Below are 27,519 nucleotides of genomic sequence, written 5' to 3' on the forward strand. Positions count from 1 at the left end.
TGTCAGATTTGAAAAAAAGGGCTCTGTCAGGAAGGCAAAAACAGGCTGCGGCGGGAAGGGGTTAAATGCGTCAAAGTGGAGTCTGTATCACTAAGTGGAGATCATTTACGAAGTGCAGAATAGCTGAGGTGTAGCACAAAGTTGGCATTGAAGCTGCGGTGTGACTCACATTTCTGCAAGTGTGCTTTGTTTTCCCAAAATGTGTGATGTGTGAAGTTTGCATGGACCAAGGGGAGGATTTGTACAGGTTCCTTACTAAATATGGAATAAGCCCATTGGTACACCTACAGTATTTGCTCAGGTTATGCGGTCGACAGACATAATGTCGACACTTGAATAAGGTCAACATGGTCAAAAGGTTGATTTACATTAAGTAAATAATATATATATATAAACATAAACATATTATATTGTAATGCGCATTCTCAGCAAAATATATGCAAAGTGTACTGTATTGCGCCACTCAAAGCACATGCATACGTAAATTGCGTATACACGCAATTGCTGAAAAATGCCGTAATGTTATTTACTTTTTTAAATACTATTTTGATTTTGACATATCACACAAATGGTATAAAGAAAAAAACACATGGAATTCTCACATTTCCAGTAGTTTCTGTAACATTAAATGCAATGTGATGTGCTATTTCCTGTGTTTTACCTCATTACATATAGCAAACAGAGGGGTAGATGTATGAAGCAGTGATAAGGGAGCCAGAAGAGAAGTGTTTTGTGGCAACAAAAAGATAAATAATTATGAAACTCTCACAAAGACAGAGAAACAGGATGCTGACCCCAGCATCCCAACTTGCTTCAGAAGACCAGCACCAGATCTCAGAAAGATCAGGATGCCGACGCTAGACTACCATAGCCGGAATCCCGATCGGCGAGTATGCGGGGCGTAGTAGGGTCAGGCCGGGGAGGGGGGTTAGGTTTAAGCACTTGGGGGAGGGGGCTTAGGGTTAGGCTGCACAGAGGGGAAGGCTGGGTTAAGTTGCGGGAGGTTTAGGGTTAGGAACTTAGTGGGGTTAGGCTAGGCATTGTGTGTGGAGGTTAGGTTTAGCCACTAGTGGATAGGTTGAGGCCAGGCTGCGGGCAGGAAGGGATGGGGGAGGCTGCAACAGGCTAAGTATACCCTCCTTTGGGATGCCGATGTCGGTCTTCTGACAGTCAGCCTCCTGACCACCAGTCATCCATATGTATCCCAAAGAAACAGGTATATCCTGTCATCTGTTTTTCTGGCTTGACAAAAAGTTGACAACAACCTTATGATGATTCCCTCGGATAACCTCTTTCTGCAGATGGTTGTGGACCTTCAGAACGAGGTCTTAGACTTGCTAGAAAAAGCAGACTCCCTTCGTAAATCTTGGAAAGAAGAGACTGACAAACTCTGTAAAGACCTGCTGCTTGGCAAGCCCACGTATGTATACCTGTGTTTATTAGTTTAGCTGTACAATGAAAAGTGAAGAAATGTGGGTATGTTTCATTCCATTGACATGGAGAGAATTGATTACAATGTTTAGAAATCTTTTCTCAGCCTCAAAAGGGATTAAGATTTCAGACATGTGTCAGAGAGTTGACCACTTTATCTGGTAATAGCATACATAATAAAAGTGCAAGTTTTATCCCCATCATTCTTGCATCTAGTCTAATCTAACTTTCCTTAGGTATCCTCTTTTGTTATTATTTATTATTACCAGTTATTTATATAGTACACACATATTGTTCTTCCATTACCAATAATCCCTCTATTATTAACATGCAGGGCCTTATGCAAAATGCAGGCACAGGGCCAGGATTGCAGTGAGTTAGCTAGTGTTTTAAGCAGCAATGGTTCAAAAGGCAAAACCAACCTAGGTTTGCTGTTTAAATGAATGCCACATTGAAAATATCTGCTAACTCTCAGAATCACACCTGTAGCTGCATCTCACAGGCTATTACTTAAGGTTGCCAGAGGTAAATGTATTGAGGGGTTAAATGTATAAAGGGTCATAATGGGGGAGAAGGGAGATGAAGTGTGCTATAAGCATTATTATCAGCGCTGCCATTTTTAGGATAGCACGCTGATATGTGGGGGCAATATATGATCAATATGGCCCCCACGCAGTTTTTTTTTCCGTGCAGGCTTCAGCTAAACTTAAATAGAAAATTAGTATTATTTTCCATTCAGATTTTCTGCTGAATTCATAGCCGAATTCAGCAGTTCGAATGTTATTATTAAATGAGCCGTTCACCATAGAAATCTATCGATAGTGTACTGATATGTACACTCAAATTCATCTGAAGTTACCGATGGTAAATCAGTCAAACAGCTGACATCTGAACCATCAAAATCTGTGTTTACGGAGTAGCTGCTATCAAAAGCAGTACTGAGATTTGTATAGTATGTACTGACTGAGACCCTCTGTCCCACCTCTAGATGTCCTCCTGATGAAGATGTGATCCTCAATATTCCTCTCAACCTGGAAATGCCGATTTAGTGCCAGGTGCGTGGATGCCTGGCACAACTTATATATTCTTGTTATTACAGTATATTCTGTAGTAACCATGAAACTGCTTTTGACTAACGGACATAGAGTTTATTATCGTCTGTCTGTATTTAATGGAGTCATATCTGTTGTATGTAAGAGTAGCACATAATAATGGTGTGTTCCAAACAGTAAGAAAGAAACACATAGGGGCAAATTTAATCAGCGCAGTATGAATCACACCAGGAAGGAGATTCCGGAGATATACAATTGAACATGTTGTTATGCTGACCAGAAAAATTCTTCTCACACCCCTCCTGGTCCAAATAAATTAGTGCCGCAATGCTGTTTTATGCCTTTAGCGCAATGTAAACAGCTTTCCAGCATGCACTTAAGTTGAATACTTCAGCCTTGCAACTAAACACCCAGCTTAAGGAGCAAGAACTGTCATGCTTCAACATCACGCTCAACTGAATCGCTACAGCACTATTTATATCGTGCTTAATTGAACTGACTTTAGAGCACAGGGGCAGAATGTAATTGACCTAGAGAGAGATTCACAGATATTATTTGCTACACTTTATAATGCTGCCCATACACTTGTAAGATATATTATGCAAATGCAATCATTCGATTTCGACCTCATCTGACCAATAAATCGAATAATTGTGTGCATTTTTAAGGGACGTTTCGACACGATGAGCAGGCACGCCATCGATGGTCGTGTCGATAGAGCTTATATGCTGCACTTAATATCAATTAAATTGCAGGAGCGATTGCATGTGGTTTTTAACCACATGCGATCGTTCGAATGCAATCCATGGGTGTAGGGCGGAGGGAACGCTTTTAGCTGTGTGCGGTTTGGGGAGAGGGGGCCGGACGGACTGCTGGTGGCGTGAGAGAGGGTGGGCAGAGGGTGGCATTGTATCGTAGTGCTAGAAGTAGCTCAGCCAATCAGAGGGCTGTCCAGTGTCTTAAACACTTCTGCAGCCATAGTAGTGCTAGCGGGCAGCGGAGGTCAGCGGAGGCGGCAGAAGTGTTTATAACACTGGGCAGCCCTCTGGCTGAGCTCTTTCAGTTGCCTGCTAGCGCTACTTCTAGTGCTACACTACAACGCCGCCCTCTGCCCGCCCTCTTCTAGTACGGATGTGCCATCTCAAGATGGCTTGCGACATCGGGTGCTATACGGGGGCACTTTTTGCACCACAAGATGAGATCGGGTTCGATGGACATCGCACTTCGATGTTGCATCGAATCCGATCGCATAAGTGTATGGGCAGCATAACATTTAACGGTACTTGTTTCCTAGCACGGCGCCCATCGCATCGCATACCATAAGGCATACGATGGTATGCAATGCGATGCAATGTTAGCCGATGTTATACAATTTTAAATTGTATACCATCGAATTGTATGCCATTGTATGGCATATACAATGGTATACGATTTTTAAATTGTATAAGCACCCTAATGGGTGTTTTCAATGTTAAATGTGCCCCCTATAAGATAAATAATTGTATAAACACCGTAAACGGTGCTTACAATGTTAAAAGCACCCCCACGCCACCTGTACTATCAACGCCAACCCGAAGAGTGGCGAGCGCAGCAAGCCCGCGAGGGGCGGCGGTACGCGTCCTCCGACCTTTTCATACCCCCACTATCTAGGTCGGCGTGGAGTTGATTTTATATAGTGTGGCGAGCGCAGCGAGGCGATGCGGAATACATGTGAAGTAATGCGCGTCCCCTCGCGGGGCTCGCTTTGGGCTCGGTGGCTTGCTGTGCTCGCCACACTATATAAAATCAACTCCACGCCGACGTGGGTAGTGGGGGTATGAAAAGGTCGGAGGACGCGTACCGCCGCCCCTCGCGGGCTCGCTGCGCTCGCCACGCTTCGGGTTGGCGTTGATAGTGGAGGTGCATTTAACATTGTAAGCACCTATTAAGGTGCTTATACAATTAAAAATCATATAGGGGGCCATTTAACATTGAAAAAACCCATATGGGTGCTTATACAATTTAAAATCACATTGCATTGTATGCCATTGTATGCCATATACAATGGTATACAATTTTAAATTGAATACAATGCCATACGACTGAATATGGTGGGCGCTGTGCTAGGAAACAAGTACCCATTTAACACCTAAAATAAAAAGCACCTTATACAAAACTGATTTTAGTAATATTCATTAACATCGCTGAAGCTACAGTATTTCTGGATCTTGATCTTATCAGTGGTAAAAATGTCACACTCCATAATGACAGGCCACTATAAGGAAGATTCCAGAGCCTAAAATGGTTGCCTGCAGAGCAGTTGTTATGATATATTTGATATGGTTACCTAGAACAACTGTCTTGCCTCAGGGTATAAAAACTTACTTACTTATGTGTATGTTACTGCATGTGTTTTCATGTTGATTTATCATGTCATTTAGGTTAAGTGGGAGCTTTCAACTGGAAAATAAAATGTTATATTACATATAGAACACTTAAATAACATGTTATTAGAAAAAAGTAAAATACACATTTCCAGGAAGCTAAGTAGCATCTATATAAGGGAATGTATTGAAACAAAATATAATTTTAATCTTCCGTGACATCAAAACAGCAAAATTTATAAGGGTTGTGGTTGTTAAAAAAAAAAAAACACATAAAAAGTGATTAAAGTGAAGTATTAATAAAGTGTTTTCTCTGGTACACCACATGGACTGCTAAAAAAATATTTGTGTGATTATGATGTATCATATTTTGTTTTAAAAGTAAAAAGTTAATGAAGTGCTTCATCTAAACTCAGAGAGAGAGACAAAATACCAACCAATCAGCTCCTGTAATTTTTTAAACACAGCCAGTAACATGGTTGCTATGAGCTGATGGGGTCTATTTACCGTATCATCCAGTCACATTCTAAGTGCCATTTTACCGTTGGTTGGTACTCTTTCTCTAGTTGGTTGGTACTGCAACCACTTTATCTCACTCTAATAGTGTGTACACACAGTCCGATTTACTTTCCGATGTTGATGATATAGTCAACATCGGATCGGCATTGGATCAGAATCGGATGCAGATCGCAAGGGTTTTAACCCTTGCAATCCCGATCCGATCCCGATGCGCGTTCACGTATCGCAAGCCAGAAAGTCTTGGCTGCCTTGACTATATAGTGCAGATCTGCACTATATAGTCAAGATTGTATGCAAATCGGATGTGCCTTGCGATCCGATCCTGATCCGATCGTGGATCGCATCTTAAGGCACATTGAACCGTGTGTACACACCATAAGGCTAACTACATAGCCCCCCCCCCCCCCCCTCTCTCTCTCTCTCTCTCTCTCTCTCTTTTCAATTATTACGGTTTACTACATGATTTAGAAGCATTTTACATAGAAATTGGTCACATCAAGATGTAAAGATATAGATCCCTTCTTACATGGGAATAATTTTTGCTCTATATGATATTCAAGGGTCCAGATTTTTTTCTCTAAAAAACAAAAAAACATAGCGCAGATGGTTTAACCCATGCCTATTTAATAGTCAATAAATGCATTTACATGGATCCAAGTATTTCAACAGCATTATGGACACTGATGGTCCTGCATGAATAAACCTCTCCAAACAAAGGGAATCCTGTGGTTCTCAGATACCCTTTGTTTGTAGAGGTTTACACCATCTGCACTATGGTTGTTTTCTGTTTAAGATTTTACAGAAAAACTTCGGGTCCCTTCAATAGCATATAGAGACAAAAATAATTCCCATATAAGAAGGGATCTATATCTTTACATCTTTTGTGGTATCGCTTGATGTGACCAATGTCTATGTACAATATCTTGTTCTAAAATTGGTGAAGGTTTTTAACCCCTTCCTGACAGAGCCAGTTTTTGCGTTCCTGACAGAGCCATTTTTTTCAAATCTGACATGTTTCACTTAAGTGGGGATAACTTTTTTTTGCTTTTACTTATCCCAGTGATTTTGAGATTGTTTTCTCGTGACACATTGTACTTCAAATTAGTGGTAAATTTGGGTCGATACAGTCTGTGTTTTTTTGTGAAAAATACCAAAATGTCGTGAAAAAATGGAAAATTTAGCAATTTGCAAAATGTCACATTTTCTGCTTGTGAGACAAATAAACATACCACTCAAAATAGTTAATAACTAACATAGACCATATGTCTACTTTATGTTTCCATCATTATTTCAACTTCCTTTTCATTTTTTTGGACACTAGGAGGCTTCAAATATGAATAGCAAATTCTCAAATTTTCAAGAAAATTTCAAACACTGATTTTTTTAGGGACCAGTTCAGTTCTGATGTGACTTTGAGGGACTTGTATGTGAGACACCCCCATAAATGATGCCATTTCAAAAACTGCACCCCTCACAGTATTCAAAACAGCATTTTGGAAGTTTGTTAACCCTTTATGTGTTTCACAGGAATTAAAACAAAGTGTCGGTGAAATTTCAAAATTTCTTTTTTTTTGCAGAGTTTCAATTTTAATACATTTTTCTAACGAATACAGTAGATTTTACTAGAGAAATGTGACTAAAAATTGATTCCCCCAATTCTTTTGTTTTCATAAATATCCTATATGTGGCCCTAGTGTGCACGGTGACCAAACCACAGGCTTCATAATAGAAGGAGCACCTACTTGATTTTGGAGCCTCCTTTTTATGAGATTTTTTTTTAGGCACCATGTAGGTTTCTAGGCACCATAAGTGCTAAAAGTTAGAAACCTCCCCCACAAGTCACCCCATTTTGCAAACTACACCCTTCAGGGAATTCATTTAGGGGTATAGTGTACATTTCAAACCCCCAGGGGTTTCACCAATTTTGATACAACTGGACTGTGAAAATGAAAAAATTTAATTTTTCATTTTCACAGCTCAGTTGTATCAAAATTGGTGAAACCCCTGGGGGTTTGAAATGTACACTATACCCCCTGATGAATTCCCTGAAGGGTGTAGTTTTTAAAATGGGGTCACTTGTGGGGGGGTTCCACTGTATGGGTGCTTCAGGGGTCATTCAACCAGAATCTGTGCTGCAAAATCCAAAAATCACTCCTTCCCTTCTGAGTCCTGCCATGCACCCAACTGGTATTTTTTGGTCACATGTGAGGCATTGCCGTACTCGGGAGAAATTGGGGCACAGATTTTGGGGTGCTTTGTCTCCTTCATTCCTTGTGAAAATGAAAAATTTTGAGCCAGATCTGCATTTTTGTGTAAAAAAATGTAATTTTTTACACAAAAATGAAGATCTGGCTCAAAATTTTTCATTTTCACAAGGAATGAAGGAGACATAGCACCCCAAAATCTGTGCCCCAATTTCTCCCGAGTACGGCAATGCCTTACATGTGACCAAAAAATACCAGTTGGGTGCATGGCAGGACTCAGAAGGGAAGGAGTGATATTTGGTGGTGGAATGAATGGTGGGTGCTATGTCGCATTAGCAAGACCCCCGAAGCACCAATACAGTGGAACCCCCCCACATGTGACCCCATTTTGGTCACCAGCTTTGGGAGGGGGGCTGGCGCTGCGGCTGGTGGGGGGTTGGGAGGGGTGCTGGCGCTGCGGCAGCCGGGTGGGTGGGAGGGAGGGGGGGCTGCCGGGTGGGATGGGGGGGCTGGCGATCGGTGGTGATCGGTGCTGTACTTAACAGCACCGATCACCACCGATCACTGTGTTACCGAGCGGCTTAGCCGCCGGTAACACAGAAAACGCTGCAATTGGCTGTTCACATTTGAACAGCCAATCGCAGCGATCGCCGCGAGGGGGGATGTCTGCTGTCAGGGACAGCAGACCTCTCCAAACTGTCACCGCGTCTATAGACGCGGTGACAGTTTAAAACCATGACGTATATATACGTCTTCGGTCGGGAAGTACCTCCCGACCATGACGTATATATACATCATATGTCGCGGGAATATCTATATATATATATATATATATATATATATGTGTGTATGTATATATATATATATACATATATATATATATATATATATATACATATACACACACACACACACACATATATATATATATATATATATATATATATGTATGTGTGTGTATATATATATATATATATATATATATATACATATATATACACACACATATATATATATATATGTGTGTGTATATATATATATATATATATATATTTATTCATTCATTCATGCCACATTTTATTTTTGTGCAGCTTGATGCTGCTGCTGCTGCGGGGGGAGGGGGGAGGAGGGAGGAGGGCAGCGCTGCTGCGCTGAGCTGCCGGGGGAGCCGGGGGAGCTGCTGCTGCTGCCGCCGGGTGAGTGCCCGGCGGGTGGGAGGGGGGGGCTGCACATCGGTGGTGATCGGTGCTGTACTTGTCAGCACCGATCACCACCGATCCCTGTGTTACCGAGCGGCTTAGCCGCCGAAAACACAGGAAACGCTGTGAATGGCTGTTCAGATTTGAACAGCCAATCACAGCGATCGCCGACCGGGGGGGGCACCCCTGCCCCCCCTGGGCGGCGAGGGGGGATGTCTGCTGTCAGGGACAGCAGACATCACCTAACTGTCACTGCGTCTATAGACGCAGTGACAGTTAGAAACCATGACGTACATTTATGCCATGTGTCGGGAAGTACTTCCCGACCATGACGTAAATGTACGTCAAATGTCGGGAAGGGGTTAATTCTGTCACTTTAGCTGCAAAGCCATCCTCAAAGCTGCTCATTTGCTGGTAATACCAGCAGATGAACGGCTTTCCTGGTGATAATGCGCGCAGCAGCGATCACCGCTCATTACCGGGCCATACACATTGGGCGGCTTTGAGATGAAAGCCGCTCAAACTTGCTGTTTTGAGTGTCTTTCAGCTCAAAGTCGCCCACTGTAAAATTCATGTTCAAAAATATGATAGCAGATATGTGCTGTCCAGGTGCTATCCAATGTGACCAGCCAGGTGGGAGGTATTCTGTAGTTCCTATGTGCGGACGTTATAAGCAGGTACTGACACATCGGACTCTTATAGGGGTTTATTTACTAAGATAACATTTCTATTTAATACCGGGTTGCCGACCCTCCCGGAATTTCCGGGAGTCTCCCGAAAATCGGGTCCCCCTCCCGGCCCCCCGGAAGGGTGGACAACCCGACATTAATATGCCGCAATCCTCGGGTCTCAGAGGAGGGGGCGGAGCTAAAAACGGCACAATCGCGTCATTTTAGCCCCGTCCCCTCCACGGAGATCCGTGAAATTGCTGGTTTACCATCATGTGGGCGGGGCTTAGTGATGGCACTCGTAAGCCCCGCCCCCTGAGCGGCTGCTGAAACTCTCCTCTCCGGGATAATAAAGTCAGCAACCCTGATTTAATATGGGTTGTTGCCCAATGCAACCAATCAGAATAAATGTATTTGTATAGCACCTACTTGAAGAACATAGATAAAATCTGATTGGTTGCCCATAGCAACATCCCATTTTTTATAGAACTCCTATTCAGAACACTACTGCAGACTATCGCAGCTACTAATATATTATTATGTACATTTGACCAACTACTGCCATCATTGGATTTATGTGAAGTGTGTTTTTAATTACATATCAGGGATTACATTGCATAGATAAAATTTTAAAAAGCTGTTATAGTGGCTTTATATTTTTTGCCTGATTCAGTAGCGGCTCTGCGCATGTGTATGGGAGATTATACACATGTGGCTGTGCAGGGCCGCTGTGGGAACACCTTTGGCGAATATCACAGTTGCCAAGATGTTCCCACAGGTAGGGATGGGGGGCCAGGGCAGGGGAACGCCCAGCGATTTATGGGCATCCCCATGAAAACGCTGGGCGTTCCCCTGGGAACGCATTCGGGACGATGCCTGTGGGGGGCAAGCAGCTCCTGTCACATGACTTCGCAGACTGAGAAGGAAATAACAGTCCGTTTAGACTGACCTTTATTTCCGGTGAGGGCAGAAATCATTCGATGGTCGGCTACATGTGTGGGGATATGTTCGCATACATCCCCTCGCATGTTACCGAGGGGATCTGACAGTGGGGGGCATTCGGCCAGGCAGCGGGCAGTGTTAAGGCGCTCAATAAGCAAGGAACGACCCCTGCTTAGTGATTGGTCCTGAATCATCCCCACTGACCTTACATTTGTTAGATTTGATTAACACTTTTTGCTAGAGGGGGAGGTTTGCTTGGTGGGGAATGTAATCAGGATGAATACAAGTTTGTATGACCTTATTTATTCAGTTTAGGTTTGGACGCAAGGTTGTCTAATTATAAAGGGTCAGCATAAAATCAATAGCAGTGTTATACCAACGTTAAAACAAAAGAAAGACAGAAAGCAAACAAACAACAAGCCAACATTACTACAGAAGGACTACGATACAACCACAACATTTAGGATCTTTGTGTGGACCATAAGAACACCAGGACCAAGCCTACCACCCCTCCACCTGACAATATTAGGACTACCCCTGGGCTCACCCCTCATGGTGAGCAGTGGGCTGTGGGGGAGATCCCCAGTGCCAGCATCAGTAGGAACATTTGCTGCGGACTGTGCTCCTCACTTTCTCACACCCGGTACCTGTAGTGCTTCCGTGAGACCAGGACACATAATTTTATCAAAATAGTGACAATGCACAAATAGCACAAATGTTCCCCCTTCTTCTGCTTCACTGTAAATGTGTGATTATCTTGTGCTTTTTTTTCTCAGTGTAATACCACCCCACCGTGTGCTATCCCTGTAATGTGTACCTCCACTGATTGCACAACCTACACAGTGCAACCCAGATGGTTGCCTCAGATGGTTCCTCTGTGGGTATGATGTGCTTCATGTGGATCCATACAGGGTATATCCTACTACTACACAAATGTCTGTTTTCCCATATAGGAGTGGGAACTTGTATGGCTCACCTCCCACATTGTAACCTGCATATTGCGCCCACAAGGTTGCCTCATCTGGTACATTTGTGCGTGGACATGGACCTGACGGTTTTTGTTGGGACCCTACTGTATTCTCCAATCACCCATGGTAATCCTACGCAGTGCACCCAAGATGGCTGCCTCGTCTGGTACCTTGTCAGGGTGGCATACACAACCCATAGAAGTTATTATCCAAAACCTACACCAATCCTGGTGAGGCCAATGCAAATAAGGCATGTAGAACCCATACATTATAAGCCCCAATCTTTCCCTAAATATATAAAAATACAAAAATTGCATAAATATTTAAAATTGGAATATAATTTGGTACTTGTTTAGTTTCACGGCGGCAGTAACATAGTCAGCATAGCGTCCCTGTCAGAATCAGCGTAGAGTTCCCGCGGTCAGCGTCCCTGTCAGTATCAGTGTTCCCGCCCGTTCTCGGCTAGCCGGAACTTACGTAGTTAGCGTAGTCAGTCAGACGTCCCTTTCAGTATCAGCGCCGTGTTTCCATCTGTTCGCGGCTAGCCGGAGTTTACGTAGTTAGCGTAGTCAGTTAGTGTAGTTAGTCAGCGCTTATTACATTGTGTGGGAACCATTGACCATTTTAACCTGCCTGACATGACCGGTGTGAATGTGTTCCTGAAACACCCCCACTATCCACGTCTGTCCGAAGCGTGAAGAGCGGACGCGGTATGCGTCCTAACGCCCTGTTCATACCCATACTATCCACGTTGGCGTGGAGTTGATTATATAAAATGTGGCGAGCCCGAAGCTTGTCGAGCCCCGTGAGGGGACGTGGAATACACTGCGCTCGCTACACTTTATAAAGTCAACTCCACGGCAACGTGGATAGTGGTGGTATGAACAGGTCAGAGGAGGACACGTACCGCGTATGCTCGCCACACTTCGGGCTGGCGTGGATAGTGGGGGTTTGAAATGGAGGCATTTGCCAGTATGTAACATGGAGCACTGGCAAATGCGTCCTTTATTGTGCATGATACGCACGCGCTACCGAACCCCTAACCCTGTCCGTCTCCCTGAAGCGGATGAGGGCAGGGTTGCCATACCCTGCCGCAAGATTTACTGAGACGCACAAGCGTCTGAGACGCTCGTGCATCTCAGACAGATAAAGCACCTCTCCGCAGGTGCCCACATGATCGCCTCTCCACCGGCGTTCGCCAGCGCAGGGGATCTGGCGGTTACTGGTGCTGTGTGAGAGGCACTCACTAGGCTTGCCAGGGACGCCGGGGACAGAGCTGCAGCTCGCGGGGACAGTACAGTGACTAAGTTGCCTGATGGGTACACTACGCAGACTACACAGGGCTGCCGCGGGGACACTACGCTGACTGCGTTAGGCAGCCGTTGGGCTACACTGACAACGTAGCTTAGCCTACGCTGAAAACGTAGCGTAGCCTGCCGCCGTGAAACTACACAAGTGCCTTTAATTTTAATACTTATGATTTGTGGCCTAGCCATGTGGCCAACTGTTGTCTGTCTGGTGGTGATCATCATGCCGCTTGGGGGCAGCATGTTTATAGCATTACTGCCTCACAGTACTGAGGTCACATGTTCAATTCCCAACATGGCCCTAACTGCGGAGTTTGTATATTCTCCCCATACTTGCGTGGGTTTCCTCTGGGTACTCCGGTTTCCTCCCACAATCCAAAAATATATATTGTTAGGTTAATTGGCTCCCAACAAATTAACCCTAGATTGTCTGTGTCTGTGTGTGCGTGTACATGTGGTAGGGAATATAGTTTGTAAGCTCCACTGGGGCAGGTACTGATGTTATTGTTCAAATATTCTCTGTAAAGCGCTGCGGAACATGTATGCGCTATATAAGAAACTGTTAATAAATAAATATTGCTGTCATGATGATGGACCTATTTCTATGTGGAGGCCTGGAGCTGCAGCTATATCCACCCCATTGTTAATCTGTCCATGGCCAAGTATGGATCTACTTAAGTTGCTTGCTTTCAGGATTGCATCTAGGAACCACTGGAATAATGTATATGGAATAATTAAAACATAAAAAAAAATGCCTAACCCAGTGGTTCCTAAACTTTTTTGAATCACGGCACCCTAGAGCAGGCATGTCCAACGTTGGCCCTCCAGATGTTTTGAAACTACACATCCCAGCATGCTTTGCAATAGTTTTAGCATTCTCTAATAGCAACACTGTGGCAAAGCATGCTGGGATGTGTAGTTTCAAAACATCTGGAGGGCCAACGTTGGACATGCCTGCCCTAGAGCATCAAAATATTTTTAAGGCACCCGGAATCGGTACATCTGTCAGAATGAACTTAGGTCTACAGTCATTAGGTCGACACCACTAGGTCGACTGGCAGGAAGGTCGACCTGATTTAAGGTCGACATGGGCCAAGGTCAACATGAGTTAAGGTCGAATTTGCATAAAGGTCGACATGGGGAAGGTCGACTGGTCATAAGGTCGACATGGGTTTTTCACTGTTTTTTATCCGAATGTCGACACAGTCGACATGGACACAGTTGGCAATGAGAATCGGACCCTCGCATGCTTCGGGCACGGTGGCTCGCTTCGCTCGCCACAGCTTTAATAACCTCCTCCACGCCCTAGTGGATGGTAGGGCATGAAATACCGCCTGTCGGCACGTCGGCTCAAAAAACTGTGAAAAACCCCATGTCGACCTTATGACCAGTCGACCTTCCTCACGTCGACCTTTATGCAAATTCGACCTTAAGTCATGTCGACCTTGGCCAATGTCAACCTTAAGTCAGGTCGACCTTCCTGCCAGTCGACCTAGTGGGGTCGACCTAATGACTGTAGACCTAAGTTCATTCTAATAGATGACCGTTTCCCGTCAAGGTTATCTGGTGAGGGACAGGTTTTGCTTCTGTTTGTCCACATATGTTATGATTGGCAGCCACAAGCACTGGTTTTGCCTGGTACATTGACCATAAATACTATGAACTGATCTTGGTCCACAAACCCAAGGCACCCCTGCAAGTGTCCTGAGGCACCCCAGGGTGCCTAGGCACACAGTTTGGGAACCACTGGCCTAACCTTATACTAATAGATTAAAAAAAAAAACTTTATACACATCAGAGGTACTTAGAAGAAATATACCCAGTGTAAAGGGTACTTGCGATTACTGTCCACATGACAAAAAACATACCTGGCAGCCATTTACTATCACAACAAGTGCTACTAAGCAATATCTTAATGTAGAGCACAAAGATGACTTCTCTTTTCCAACACTGGAGTGTGCTGTGATGCAATAATGAACAGCGAACAGTGAAAAAAAATATTTTTTATTACTAAACACTGATTTTCTTTAAGTAACGTGCATTAATTGCCATTCGGTAATAACTGTAATGATTTTAGTTACAGTGTAGTGCTTTGGGTGATGGAGGAGGAGGAGCTATACGAATTGTTGTAGCCTGTGCTGTATAAAGCACAACTGGGTAATAGTACTAGCACAAGAGCCAGATGCACTGACAGGCATACACATTTAGCCAAGGGAACCCAGAGACTGTCCGAGGACTAGGCTGCTTCACCAATACAACTCACAAGAGAAACTCATCAAGAAGATAACTTGCCTGGAACACTTTAAAGTTCCAGTGACAAGTGAAGTGGAGACTGATTTCTGGACATAGAAACAGATTCAGCATCCGCCACGGGGCAGAGGTAAGAGTAAATTCACTTTTGAGATTGAAAAGTAAAATCATTAGAAAGATTGGATTCTCACTTCAGCTTGTAGGATGGAGCTCTGTTCTGGGGTCTGCATTTGTCCATATTGTAGCATACTGTAGCACACAGAGGAAACATGCAGTGAACTTTATCTCTCAGTTCTGCACACATTCAGATCTGATCGCAGTACAAATTTGTTCTCAAAATGGTCAAAACCATGTGCACTGCAGGTGGGGCAGATGTAATATGATTTGGGGGAGTTAGATTTGGGGGAGTTATTTTGTTTCTGTGCCGGGTAAATACTGGCGGTATTATTTTTACACTGCAATTTAAATTTCAGTTTCAACACACCCCACCCAAATGTAACTCTCTCTGTACATGTTACATCTGCCCCACCTGCAGTGCACATGGTTTTGCCCATTTTGAGAACAAATTTGTACTGCGATCAGATCTGAATAAGGGCCATTATCCCAGCTGTATCAGTGCTCTGCATGTTATTTCACAGTCATGTGAATGCTCTGAACATTATCTGTTTAGCTCAAAGCTCTCCGCAAAATGTACAGATATCAAAGCTCCACATATGTCTTTTTCTCAGCTCTTTATTTCACAGATGGATTAATGTGCAAAATGTTATTTCAGTGCTCTGCACATTCTGTTAGTTATATTGATAACCTTCACATTGTTTCCACTGTCTCACGGCTCTGCCCACATTGGTCTCACGGCTTGCCCACATTTGTCTCAATGCAATGTTTTTTTTATTTAATACACCACAATTTCCCAGCTCTACAATAACCAATACATTATCAAAGCTAATGCAGTTAGCATGATTGTGACATGATTTTGTACATCATGTCACAATTATCTCCATGTTCTACACATTGGGCATCTACTTATTCTCTCTACAAGGCTTAATAAAGAGCTAAAGTGCCAATCAGCTCCTAACTCCATTTTCAAACACAACCTGTAACATACAGTAATAGGAGCTGATTGGCTGGTTCTTTATCTCTCTCCAATGCTTAATACACAGGGGTGTATTTATTAAGCCTTGGAGAGAGATAAAGTGGACTGAGATAATGTACCAGCCAATCATCACCTGTCAGATTTCAAACACAGCTGTAACGTGGCATTTAGGAGCTGGTTGGCTGGTATTTTATTTCTGTCCACAAGGCTTAGTACATCTGCCCTTTTGTTATGACTAAATGCTCTGTACCTTGTTTTTACAGCCTCCACATTACTCTGTATGATATTATAGCTGTCATCATTCGCTGCACATAAACTGACAACTATGCGACCCAGCTCTGTATTATCTGTTATAGAATTGCTCTTCACATTACCTTAAGCACTGCATGGTATGTCAAAGATATGTGAGTGCTACATAAATTATCACACAACTATCTCAACATTGGCAGACCATATAAATATGAATCAGGCCCAATGCACTGGGCCTGATTCAGTTGTACAGTCTGACCATGTTTTCACAGTTATCAGAGCAATTATCGGTGGTATTGAGTATGTGCTGCAATTAAATTGTGGTCACAGTGAGGATTAATTTGGTAGCGATTGAAAGGGAGGTAAAGGAGAGTGGCCGCAAACATGTGGGCTTGTTGGGACTGTTATCGGAGCATGTACCAGCACCTCAGACATTACACATATTATATGGTCAATTTATTTGGTAGGGTCTTCTACAAGGTAGTTGCCTTGGTCTACCCCAAAATCTTATTTTGGTTTACTCCTTCTGGCAAATTCCTCCTTAGATGGACAAAACCATGTGCACTGCAGGGAGGCAGATGGAAAATGTGCAGAGAGAATTAGATTCGGGTGAGTTATTTTGTTTTTGTGAAGGGAAAATACTGACTGCTTTATTTTTGCACTGCAATATAGATCTTACTTTGAAGTAAAACCCCACCCAAATCTAATTCTCTCTTCACCTGTTACATCTGCCCCACCTGCAGTGTACAAGGTTTTGTCCATTTGAGAAGGAATTTGCCAGAAGAAGTAAACCAGAATATACACCCCCACCCACATATAATTCTCTCTGCACATATTACATCAGGCCCACCTGCAGTGCACGTGGTTTTGTCCATCTGAGAGTGAATTTGCCTTTGCTAGTGAACTAGAATAACCCCCAAACAGTATTCTGTATAGTTAGTCTGCTTCTTCCCTCCCCCATCCCACCTCCCCAGCTGCACGTGGCTGTGTTAGATCCATACTTGGTTTCTGGGCATGCACTGAGCCATTTGTGTATTTTACGTTATGCAGACACTATTTTGTCCAATACAGCATCAGGCCCATTATTTCACACCCTTACCAAACTGCTGCTACACATTGGGCCAATTCAGACCAACACCTAGGGCTATGAATTTGCAGCCAATTATCGGACCACCTCGCATGCGCAAGGTACATGTGGGCATGCGCAAGCCGTCTGTATGAATGAATAAGCAAAGGCTAGTACACAAACACCATGTGACCAATTGGAGGCGGTAAACCAGGGTTTTCTGGGAGTGCCCTGGAAAATGCAGGTGTTTCCTGGCCGTGGAGAGGTAGGGCCATTGATGTCATCAGCAGCCTCCTCCCCACGGCCTTCTCAGCACTGAGTAGGACTAGACTTACTCACACTTGCTAACAGGGGGGAATCCATCTGATTTCCCTGTGTGCACAGTTGCCAACGCATTTGCAGCTGTGCATATAGGCAGGATTTCACTTGTGTGGGGGGCGTTTACCTGTTTGCTGGGCTCCGAACACTTGCAGCCCAACAAGCAGGTATAAATTGGACCCATTATGTCAAAGCTATTTCATATTTCAATGCCCTTATAGCTTATTCAGTACTTTCTGGTAGCTATATCAATTCTCTGCAAAATGATCTCACATCTAAATACTCTGCGCACCATCTCAGGGCTGTGTACATGCTCTACATGTGAAGCCACAAGTATCTCATCAAACTGGGGGGAATCCAAATGCAGGAGAAGAGTACAAGTTGCCATTGCAGAAGTGTTGCAACTCCATTAACAGCATCGCATGTTGCACTGCACACAATCCCACCCCACCTGCACCCAATTTGCACAATTTTGCATGTAGCCCTTTGAGCCGGGTTGCCATAATAAAGTGTGGCTGTTTACGCACTAACGGGGACAAAAACATGCCCAAAATTCAAAATGCCCCATTGCCTTACAGTTAAGTCTGCACATCATATCAGTGATCACTTTCCTACCAGTGTGACTTGCACTAATATTTTAATTATTAATATTCAGCTTCTGACGAGTTCAAAAAATAAAACTTTACATTCTGGGTTTTTTTTGGGAGCAAAGGTTTTTATAAATGTTCTAGAGTGTGTCATCACTATGGTAAATAGGGAATTTTACAATGTATTGAGAAAACATGACACCTTAATGGCAAACGGTTGGTAGCTAGAGATCGAGTATATAAAGTGTTTGATGAATGACTCTCTTTGTGCTTATATAGATGTGTGCCACTCGTGCCCCCTTGCGGAGGAGAGCAAGCACACCCTTGCCCTGTGCACACCAGAACCGCTCACAGACCCATTTCGTAGTGGAGGTGCCCACTCCCCTACAGCCCACACTTGAGCCTCATGGTAGTGAATCATTGGAGTCAGCAGGCTCAGATGGAACATCTGAGGGCTTCTTCAGGGTTGTCCTGCTTGGAGATCCTGGGGTTGGGAAGTCCAGTCTGATTGGTATATTCAGAAGAGAGCAAGACAGAGATACACAAGAACAACAAGGTAAGAGCAGGGAGAGCCCCAAAATTTATTATATTCATCATTTTGGTGCAAGCTCTACCCTGCCTTCTGGGCCAAATGGCTCTGAGGGCCAATTAAAGGGAATAAAGTGACAGGAAGTGACAATTTGCATGAAAATCATCTGTGGCAGGAATGATAGTCCTCAGCTTAATAATAGCTGCTTGATCTGTCCTGATAGCACTATGGTGGTTCTAGGTTTCCCTGTTCTTGTAGTTGGACAACAATGATCAAAACTTTATGGTTTAAGGTCAAACACAGTTCTGGTGCAATAATCTCTGTAATATTAGTGATAACTCCAGTCTAGGGTACCTGTCTTCTATGCAGCTAGCTTAATTTATGAAGTGCACTAAATGAAAAATCTTGGGGTAACTGATTGCTCTATTGGAAAAAAACACGGTACTTGTGTAATAGCTCAGCGCCCGTTACATAGCTAGCGTAGGGTCCCTGTCAGAATCAGCGTAGTGTTCGCGCGGCCAATGTAGTTAGCGTAGTCAGTCAGAAGTAGCGTAGTGTTCCCGCGGGCACTTAGCGTAGTTAGTGTCCCTGTCAGAAGTAGTGTAGTGTTCCCGCGGCCAGCTTAGACCGTGTCCCTGTCAGATAGGTGTTCCTGAAACACGCCCACTTTCCACGTCGCTGCGCGTCCCCCCCCGACCTGTTCATACCCCCACTATCCACGTTGGCGCGGAGTTGATGCTGTAAAGTGTGGTGAGCATAGCGAGCCACTGAGCCCGAAGCGTGGTGAGCGCAGCGAGCCCCGCAAGGGGACGCGGAATACATGTAAAGTAATCCGTGTCCCCTCGCGGGGCGCACTGTGCTCGCCACTCTTCGGGCTCGGTGGCTCGCTGTGCTCACCACACTTTATAAAATCAACTCCACGCCGACGGGGATAGTGGGGGTATGAATAGGTCAGGGGGCACGTAACGCATCCCCACGCATGGCTCGCCTCACTTCGAGCTAGCGTGGATAGTGGAGGTTTGAAAAGGAGGCTCTCACTAAAGCAGACATGGGCAGGGTTGCCGTACCCTGCCGCAATAATTAATGAGACTGCCCACATGATCGCCTCTCCACCGGCGTTCGCCAGCGCAGGGGATCTGGCGGTTACCAGCGCTGTGTGAGAGGCGCTCACTAGGCTTGCCATGGACGCCGGGACAGAGTCAGGCTGCCACGGAGTCACTACGATAACTATGCTAGGCAGCCAGCGTAGATTAGCCTACGTTGAAAACGTAGTGTAGCCGGGCGCCATGCTATACCACAAGTACCAAAAACACACCAAATATTCTTGCTTTATTTTCCACAAGGTTCTTTATTTAATTTTATTGTAATTACATATTTACAGTTGGAATTTATAAGAAACAATTTTTGCACTGTATACAGTATTTCTTCATCTCTGTTATTACTGTCTTTCCACTGAAATACTTTATTGTACTGTACAAACAAATGTATTTGTTTATTTGCAATGCAATGTTTAATAAAAAGCTATTAAAAAAAATATTAGGGTAAGCAGTAGTACACACGGTGTAATATATTGCTCAGTGTCCCCTTTTATCAGTGACCAGAGATGGTTGCTGATGAAAAGGAGACTCTGCCGGGGGAGCCGCAGAAGGAAACAGCTGATCGCGGGAGCAAGCTCCTGCGACCAGCGAACATTAGGGGCTGAACACGGGAGCGCACACCTGGCGATTTATCTCCCACAGCACATGGAAAACACTGGCAAACACTTGTCAGCGATATTGCACCTTGTGTACACAGCTACTTGGAGAGTGATAAATAGAGAGTGATAAACTACTTTATCTCTCTCTACTTAATTCTCTGCTGCTTGGCTTTGCACCAGTACTGGTGCACTTAATGCACATAATCTTCCATGCCAGCACTCCGTGCTCAGAGTATGCAGAGAGGTGCCCTTGCAGGTGCTCTCACCACTGCTAAGAGGATCACCATGTACAGTGCCATGTTATAAGAAAAAAACCCTGCATGCCTGTGTTCCACCAAATCAACAATCCCAAGTGCTGGATGCAGTAGTTTGGTCTGATTTACACTATGACAGCCTGTTCAACAGAATGGGGCTTTCCTACTATAGGGAAAAGTAGTTCCTGCAGGAAGCAGCATGCACAAACCCCTGAGCTCAGCTAGAACCAATGTGGGGAACAGGGTCATTCCAAAAATTTACCCAAGCTGTGTAGTTCTGGTACATCTCTGAATCAGGCCCTGTGTATAGAAAGTGTTTTGTATTGCAGCTATTACTCACACAGCAGGTCTAGAACTGTATGTGTGCCGCAGGGTGTACAAATGCCCTTCACACTGACCTCCATAGCAGCAGACATTTTGTGGGTAGAATCCAGCATTTAGCCTGTAAATTATCCCTCAACTCTATTGGCTCATTTGTCATTGATGAGTTTGTGATAATTGGTTCAGCTCACAAAATGTCAGCCTCCTACACTGGCCCTTATTCTGGTTGGTGCGGTCGAGCCGCATATGCGGCTCCGACCGCACCAGACGAATCCCCGCCTACAAGACGGATCGGCACGGCCGTCCGTACACGGACGGCTGCCGATCCGCATGAAAATGGCGGGGCGTACGCCTCCACCATGTTGGGAGCTGCCCCCTGCATTCGATGGTCGATGACCATCGAAGGCAGGGCCGCACGCTCCCCCCGCTCACGCAAGCTTAGAGCACACGGACAATCGTCCGTGTGAAAGCTTGTATTGGGGCGGGCAGCTGACATCCGGCGATGTCAGCTTTCCGCCCCCATCACTGGCGTCATAGCCTCATTACCATGCATACGCCCCGCGTTTGCATGGGAACGCCCATGAAACGCGGGGCGTATACATAGGGAAATGAGGGCATGAAGCCCCTCACTCCCCTATACGCCCCCTTTGCGGCGTAGTAAATTTATGTGCGGCGAATTCGCCTGCACATGCGCAGATTGACCTCTGCGCATGTGCAGACGGAAAACATCGGCGGTACGGCCGCACGCGGGCCGTACCGCTCGAATCTGAATAAGGGCCACTGTGAGAGCTTGCATTGTGGTTTTACCACTCCTGAACATGTCAGCATACTAAATGAGTAGCTTAATGTCTCAAGTATTTTGATTTAAAAGATATGTATTTAGTGGCTATTTAATACATTTGCTATGAGGCATAAATCGATGTGCACTTTACAAAAACAGTAAAATACAGTATATGTTCTTTTAGAGCTGTACCAGTGCACACTGACGGTAGATGGCGAGGAAACCAATCTGCTTCTAATGGACATCTGCGAGGTTCAGGTATTGTTGGCAGGCTCCAGGTCTTATAATAAGTTGTGATACTTATCATGAGTTGGACATCTTTGTTGTACATCATTTTTGTTTTTGTTTTGCTACAGAAGCCATTTGCTGGGCTTGAGAGTGCCATGCGTGTGGGACATGCATATATCATTGTCTATTCCATCACAGACCGCTCCAGCTTTGAAAGTGCCTCAGAGCTAAGAATCCAGCTCAGACGCACACGTCAGTATGAAAATATTCCAATAATCCTTGTAGGGAATAAGACAGACCTCGTCCGCAGCCGTGAAGTGTCTGTTGAAGGTGAGTGATTGAGAATAGTGAAACCTCTGTACTGATGTGGCAGCTTCCCAAAGGCTCTTTCCAGTTCCAGTCATGCACTGCCAAATACTGTTTTCTCTTATCTGCTCCTTTAGATCTGCCAGATCTTATCCATTTTTCTTGATACCTGTGTGTCCTATAATATTTATATAGTAAAATATAATTATATAGGGTACTTGTGTAGTTTCACGGCGGCAGGCTACGCTACGTTTTCAGCGTATGCTAAGCTACGTTGTCAGCTTAGCCCAACGACTGCTTAGCGTAGTCAGCATAGTGTCCCCGTCAGGCAGCGTAGTCGCCGTACTGTCCCCGGGAGCTGCAGCTCTGTCCCTGGCAAGCCTAGTGAGCGCCTCCCACACAGCACTGGTTACCACCGGATGCCGGCGGAGAGGCGGTCAAGCAGGCGCCAGCGGAGAGGCGCTCCATCTATCTGAGACACAAGAGCGTCTCAGACGCTTGTGCGTCTCTGCTTGTGTCTGCTTCAGGGAGACGGTTAGGGGTTTGATAACACGTGTGTTTCGTGCACAAAAGGGGGTGCGGGCGCAAGTGCGTCTCATGCACAATAAAGGATGCATTTGCCAGTGCTCCATGCTACATACTGGCAAATGCCTCCATTTCAAAACCTCACTATCCACGCCAGCCCGACGCGTTACTCCTCCTCCCGACCTGTTCATTTTATAAAGTGTGGCGGACGTGGATTACTTGACGTGTATTCCGCCTTGCGGGGCTCGCTGCCCGAAGCGTGGCAATCGCAACGGGCTCGGAACGTGCCCCCCCAAACCTGTTCATACCCCCACAATCCACGTCGGTGTGGAGTTGATGTTATAAAGTGTGGCGATTGCAGCGAGCCACCGTGCCCAAAGCGTGGCGAGCGCAGCGAGCCCCGCAAGGGAACCCTGAATACATGTAAAGTAATCCGTGTCCCCTCGCTGGGCTCGCCATGCTTCGGGCTTGCTATGCTCACCACACTTTATAACATCAACTCCACGCCGACGTGGATAGTGGGGGTGTTTCAGGAACACATTCACACCTGTCATGTCAGGCAGATTAAAATGGTCAATGGTTCCCACACAATGTAATAAGCGATGACTGACTACGCTAACTGCATAACGCTGACTACGCTACGTAAGCTCCGGCTAGCCGCGAATGGGCGGGAACACTACGCTGATACTGACAGGGACGCTGACTGCTGGAACACTGCGCTGATTCTGACAGGGACGCTACTCTGTTTACGTAACTGCCACTGTGAAACTACACAAGTACCTTATATAGTGCCAGTATATTCCATTGCACTTTACAAATGGCCGCCTTATAGCATTTACATATTTACATGATTTTATTTCACAGAGGGTCGTGCCTGTGCTGTGGTTTTTGACTGTAAATTCATTGAGACTTCGGCTTCACTGCAGCACAATGTCCAAGAGCTGTTTGAGGGGATGGTGCGACAGATCCGGCTTCGGAGAGAAGGAGCTGATACATCTGAAAGCTGCCGGGTGCGGAGTCAGCGCAAAGAAAGTCTTAGCAAGAGGGCGCGCAGGTTTCTGGACCGGCTTGTAACCAGAAACAGCAAGACCGTTCTGAGAGTACATTCACGCTCATGTCACGACTTGTCCGTACTCTGAATGATCTATCTATGGTTATGGAGGACCTGCAAACTTGGAGCATGACAAAGTTCATAGGCCATATTATTCCTACTTGAGAGGCCGAGAAGTAATGTACAGTAAAGCGTTGATTCACTCACAGGGATAATGAACCAGGAAATGGCTATCATGCAGGAACAATCCCATAAAGACTGGCTATCATTCAGTACAAGCAAAATAATTAACTGCTTTCACTTGGACAATTTAATGGATTAAAATTCATTGTTTGTGACTGTCCTGTTGCTCTTCTTTTGCACATTTCACTTTTTTCTTTATTGCACTATTGTAACTTGATTAATAGGACATAACGGTCTCCAAGACAATCATACACAAGGAACACATCTCAGGATCAACTTTTTGTAATTAGAAATTTTTCCACTTTAATACTGTACTCAAAGAAAACTGCAGGAAGCTGCCCTGTGTCTCTTCTCTCCACTCCTGAGTCCTCCATCTCCCTCTCTCCCTCCTCTCTCCCCTTTTAGGATTTCATGGAATTTCACCCAGCTCCCTCTAATCCAGCACTGACCAAACAGTGGAAAAATTGAGCTCAATGTTTATGAAGCAAGCCCAAGAGAGAGAGACTGTATGGATAGACAGGGGAGAGCGAGGAGGGAGGAGAATGAATTGCTTATGCACTGTGTAACATTTGGTACAGTGGAGTGGATATTTCCCATTTACTGAGGGTGACAAATGTGTTGCTTAGGTGAGGAGCATGTGATGCATTGAATGGCGTATGAGTAATGACCTCTGAGAACAGACTGGCATCAGTGGTTTGTGTCCAATAAATGTGGGGACAGAGTATCCTCTGCATAAACATTTGAAAGCAGTCACCGTGGCTCTGTCTGGGTGGCAGTTCAGTATAGTGAGGGTTGCTTCTAGTACCCAATGGACTGAGATTTGTACTCTAAAAGAATGGTTACTATATGCAAACAACATATTGGAAGTCAGTGATCTGTAAGTGGGAACACTACATTGGAACATTGGAGCTAAGAGGGTTATTCAGACCTGATCTCTGATCTGATTTGCAACCGCTCATCATTGAATGATTTTCCAGTGTGTGCAGTCTGTGTATAACTCAGGACATTCTCGGCCAGTACGCTAGAGACAGGCTGTTCGGGGCTGGAGCCTGTGTCACACACCCTCGCTGTAAACACTTGGGCACGCCTGCCTTTTCTCTGACGCTCACGTTTACCACCCACAAACTCCAGCTTCCTGTCAATCACATCTAGTGATTAAAAAACAGGCTGGATTTTATCGCAGGATGGCCTCGCGCATGCATACTACGAGCCATACACGTGAGCAGTCATTTGATAATTGGCCGGCCTATGAATTTGCAGCTGTGCAATCAGGTCTGAATATCCTAAGTATTGTATTTGTACTTCCAACAGACAGTTTGGGGCTCACAAATTTGCAATGAAGTAGGCTATCAGTACTCAGTAAATCCCCCTTCTGGAAAAGGGGTGTGGCATGGCGCTCCGACAGGGGGGGATCCCGACGGTCAGTATCCCAATGTCAGGATCCCAACTGCCGATGCTCCGGCAGGGGGGCGAGGGCAAAGTAGCCCCTTACGGGCTCATCGTGGACCCTCACAAGGGAGAATAGCACCGGCAGTCGGGATCCTGACGTCGGGATACTGAACTGAACTGATATTAAAGTTTTTCTCTACATTGATGTGAGCTCTGTACAGTATATGGCATTGAGCTCATCCCGGCTTTTTATGCGGGGTAGACAGGCATTGTTTTACCTGAGGGGCCTGATGGACAGTACAGAGTGATTCTTTAAAGGTTTGAATCATTTGAAACGTTATAATGTGTGGAGCAAATACATACATGTTTCAATACATGTATATTATAAAATGTTGGTCTGTAACATATGTTATAAATGTGCAGCAGTTCTTAGCAGAAAGAGATATTAATTTGGACTTTGGGCGTGATTCAGACTTGATCCAACAGCTGGGAATTCACAAACTGGGCGATTATTGATAGACTGTGCATGCGAATGGCCCGTAGTTTGCATTGGCAAGGCTGTCCTGTGATAAAAGCCTGCTACTTCTTCAATTGCTGGCCCACCGCAAGTTGATTGACAGGAACCTGGCATTTGGGGGTGGTAACTGGCTGTTTCCTGGGAGTGTCAGGGAAAACGCATGCGTGCCCATTTGTTTTAGGGGAAGGCGTGTGATGTCAGCTCCGGCCCTGATTAGCCTGCTTCTATCACAGCCACCAAATAAGTCCTGGGCTACGCACAGACTGCACACACAGGAAAATCATTATGGATTTGCAGCTAATCGCAGGCCTGCATGGAGCAGTATTTCACTTTAGCAGGGCGGCATATACCTATATCCTGGGCTCCGAAAATAAGCAGCCATGCGATCAGGTCTGAATTAGGCCTTTTATACAAGAGCCTTTATAGAAGAGCCATTTCCTGCTCTTCATACAGTGTATTCTATCCAATTGCTTGATTGGATAGATAAAAGCAGATGTATGCAATCTGTATGTAGTGGTTGAACTACAAATAAATGCATGCCTTGTCTCTCCATGTTCATATTGCATTCTGGAAACAGTTCTCAATTCATCATGGATACTCACCAGCTGTACATGGCTCTTAACCTCTTGAGCAGGTTTGTCCTGCCCCAGCAAAACCCACCACAGATCGTAGGGGCCCCCTCTCACCTCTGCTCCGGCGTTTGTACGCCAGAGCTCCCGTGCCATTGCTGCCCCAGCCATCAGTCACAGCAGTGACCACAGGCGGCAGGCTCGTGGATGTTCTTGGCGGCTTGGGAGGACTCGGACGCCTAAACTCCTGAGCGCTCCCGAGTACACCCGAGCTGTCCCGAACATCCCCGAGCCTGCCTCCTTTGTCATTGCTATGAATGTCAGCTGGCAGCTGGGGAAGCAGCAGGGGAGGAGCTCCGGCGTACGATCACCAGAGCAGAGGTGATGGGGGGGTTGGGGGGTATGACATGAAAGGGGGCTCTAGAGGTGGTGCGCCAGTGGTGCACACCTGCACACCACTGGCGTGCACCTACTGCATATTAGTGGTATGCCCGGAAATTTTACAGGACAGTCCGCTGCCTGGATGTTGGATAGTGCCTATGCATTGTTTACAATATGGGATACAGTTTTGTTGAAGGGAGTGTAAAGCCCCATACACACCAGAGGATATTGTTAAAGATACGGCTCAGAAAAGGGCTTCTGAGTGATATCTTTAACAATATATGACCATTAATATCTGCTGAACATGCAGGTCAATTTGAAAATATATCAAACTACACAATATAGAACCTACTGTAGGTCATGCAACTTTGCCTCCTCATGGATTCAATGTCATATCTGAAGCATTTACAATATACAGTATCATGCTGTAAATCTACCTTAAGTTTTATTTTTATTTCTTACGTTTTCTTAAATAGCGCACACATATTCTGCAGCGCTTTACAGTGAATATTCGAACATTCCCATCAGTCCCTGCCCCAGTGGAGTTTACAATCTATATTCCCTGCCACATGT

General features: G+C 45.1%; 2 protein-coding genes across 4 annotated transcripts in view; both read left to right on the top strand.

Moving 5' to 3' along the window:
* The window catches only part of C6H20orf96 (chromosome 6 C20orf96 homolog), a 35,875-nt gene extending 31,889 nt beyond the window's left edge, over positions 1–3,986 (top strand). For all 3 annotated transcript variants that reach the window (XM_083146599.1, XM_083146597.1, XM_083146598.1), the window contains exons 9-10: positions 1,302–1,420; positions 2,420–3,986. In XM_083146599.1, the coding sequence (XP_083002725.1) occupies positions 1,302–1,420; positions 2,420–2,480 (180 nt within the window). In that variant the 3' untranslated portion in view covers positions 2,481–3,986. The remainder of the gene's footprint in view (positions 1–1,301; positions 1,421–2,419) is intronic.
* A 10,231-nt stretch (positions 3,987–14,217) lies between these two features.
* REM1 (RRAD and GEM like GTPase 1) lies at positions 14,218–26,669 on the top strand. The gene is made up of 5 exons (XM_083146600.1): positions 14,218–15,033; positions 18,496–18,772; positions 21,982–22,055; positions 22,154–22,355; positions 23,721–26,669. The coding sequence occupies exons 2-5, from the start codon at positions 18,496–18,498 to the stop codon at positions 23,993–23,995; spliced, it is 828 nt and encodes a 275-aa protein (XP_083002726.1). The 5' UTR covers positions 14,218–15,033; the 3' UTR covers positions 23,996–26,669.
* Positions 26,670–27,519: the final 850 nt, after the last annotated feature.

This window comes from Crinia signifera, chromosome 6, assembly GCF_055691185.1.
Source record: "Crinia signifera chromosome 6, ASM5569118v1, whole genome shotgun sequence".
NCBI classification, from domain to species: domain Eukaryota; kingdom Metazoa; phylum Chordata; class Amphibia; order Anura; family Myobatrachidae; genus Crinia; species Crinia signifera.

What these genes read in the sequence shown, in the direction of transcription:
- REM1 (XM_083146600.1), top strand. Translation starts at nt 18,496, where the DNA reads ATGTGTGCCACTCGTGCCCCCTTGCGGAGGAGAGCAAGCACACCCTTG. An exon ending in AGATACACAAGAACAACAAG is followed by an intron (nt 18,773 to 21,981) that starts GTAAGAGCAGGG and finishes ATGTTCTTTTAG; the next exon opens with AGCTGTACCAGTGCACACTG. An exon ending in CCGTGAAGTGTCTGTTGAAG is followed by an intron (nt 22,356 to 23,720) that starts GTGAGTGATTGA and finishes TTTATTTCACAG; the next exon opens with AGGGTCGTGCCTGTGCTGTG.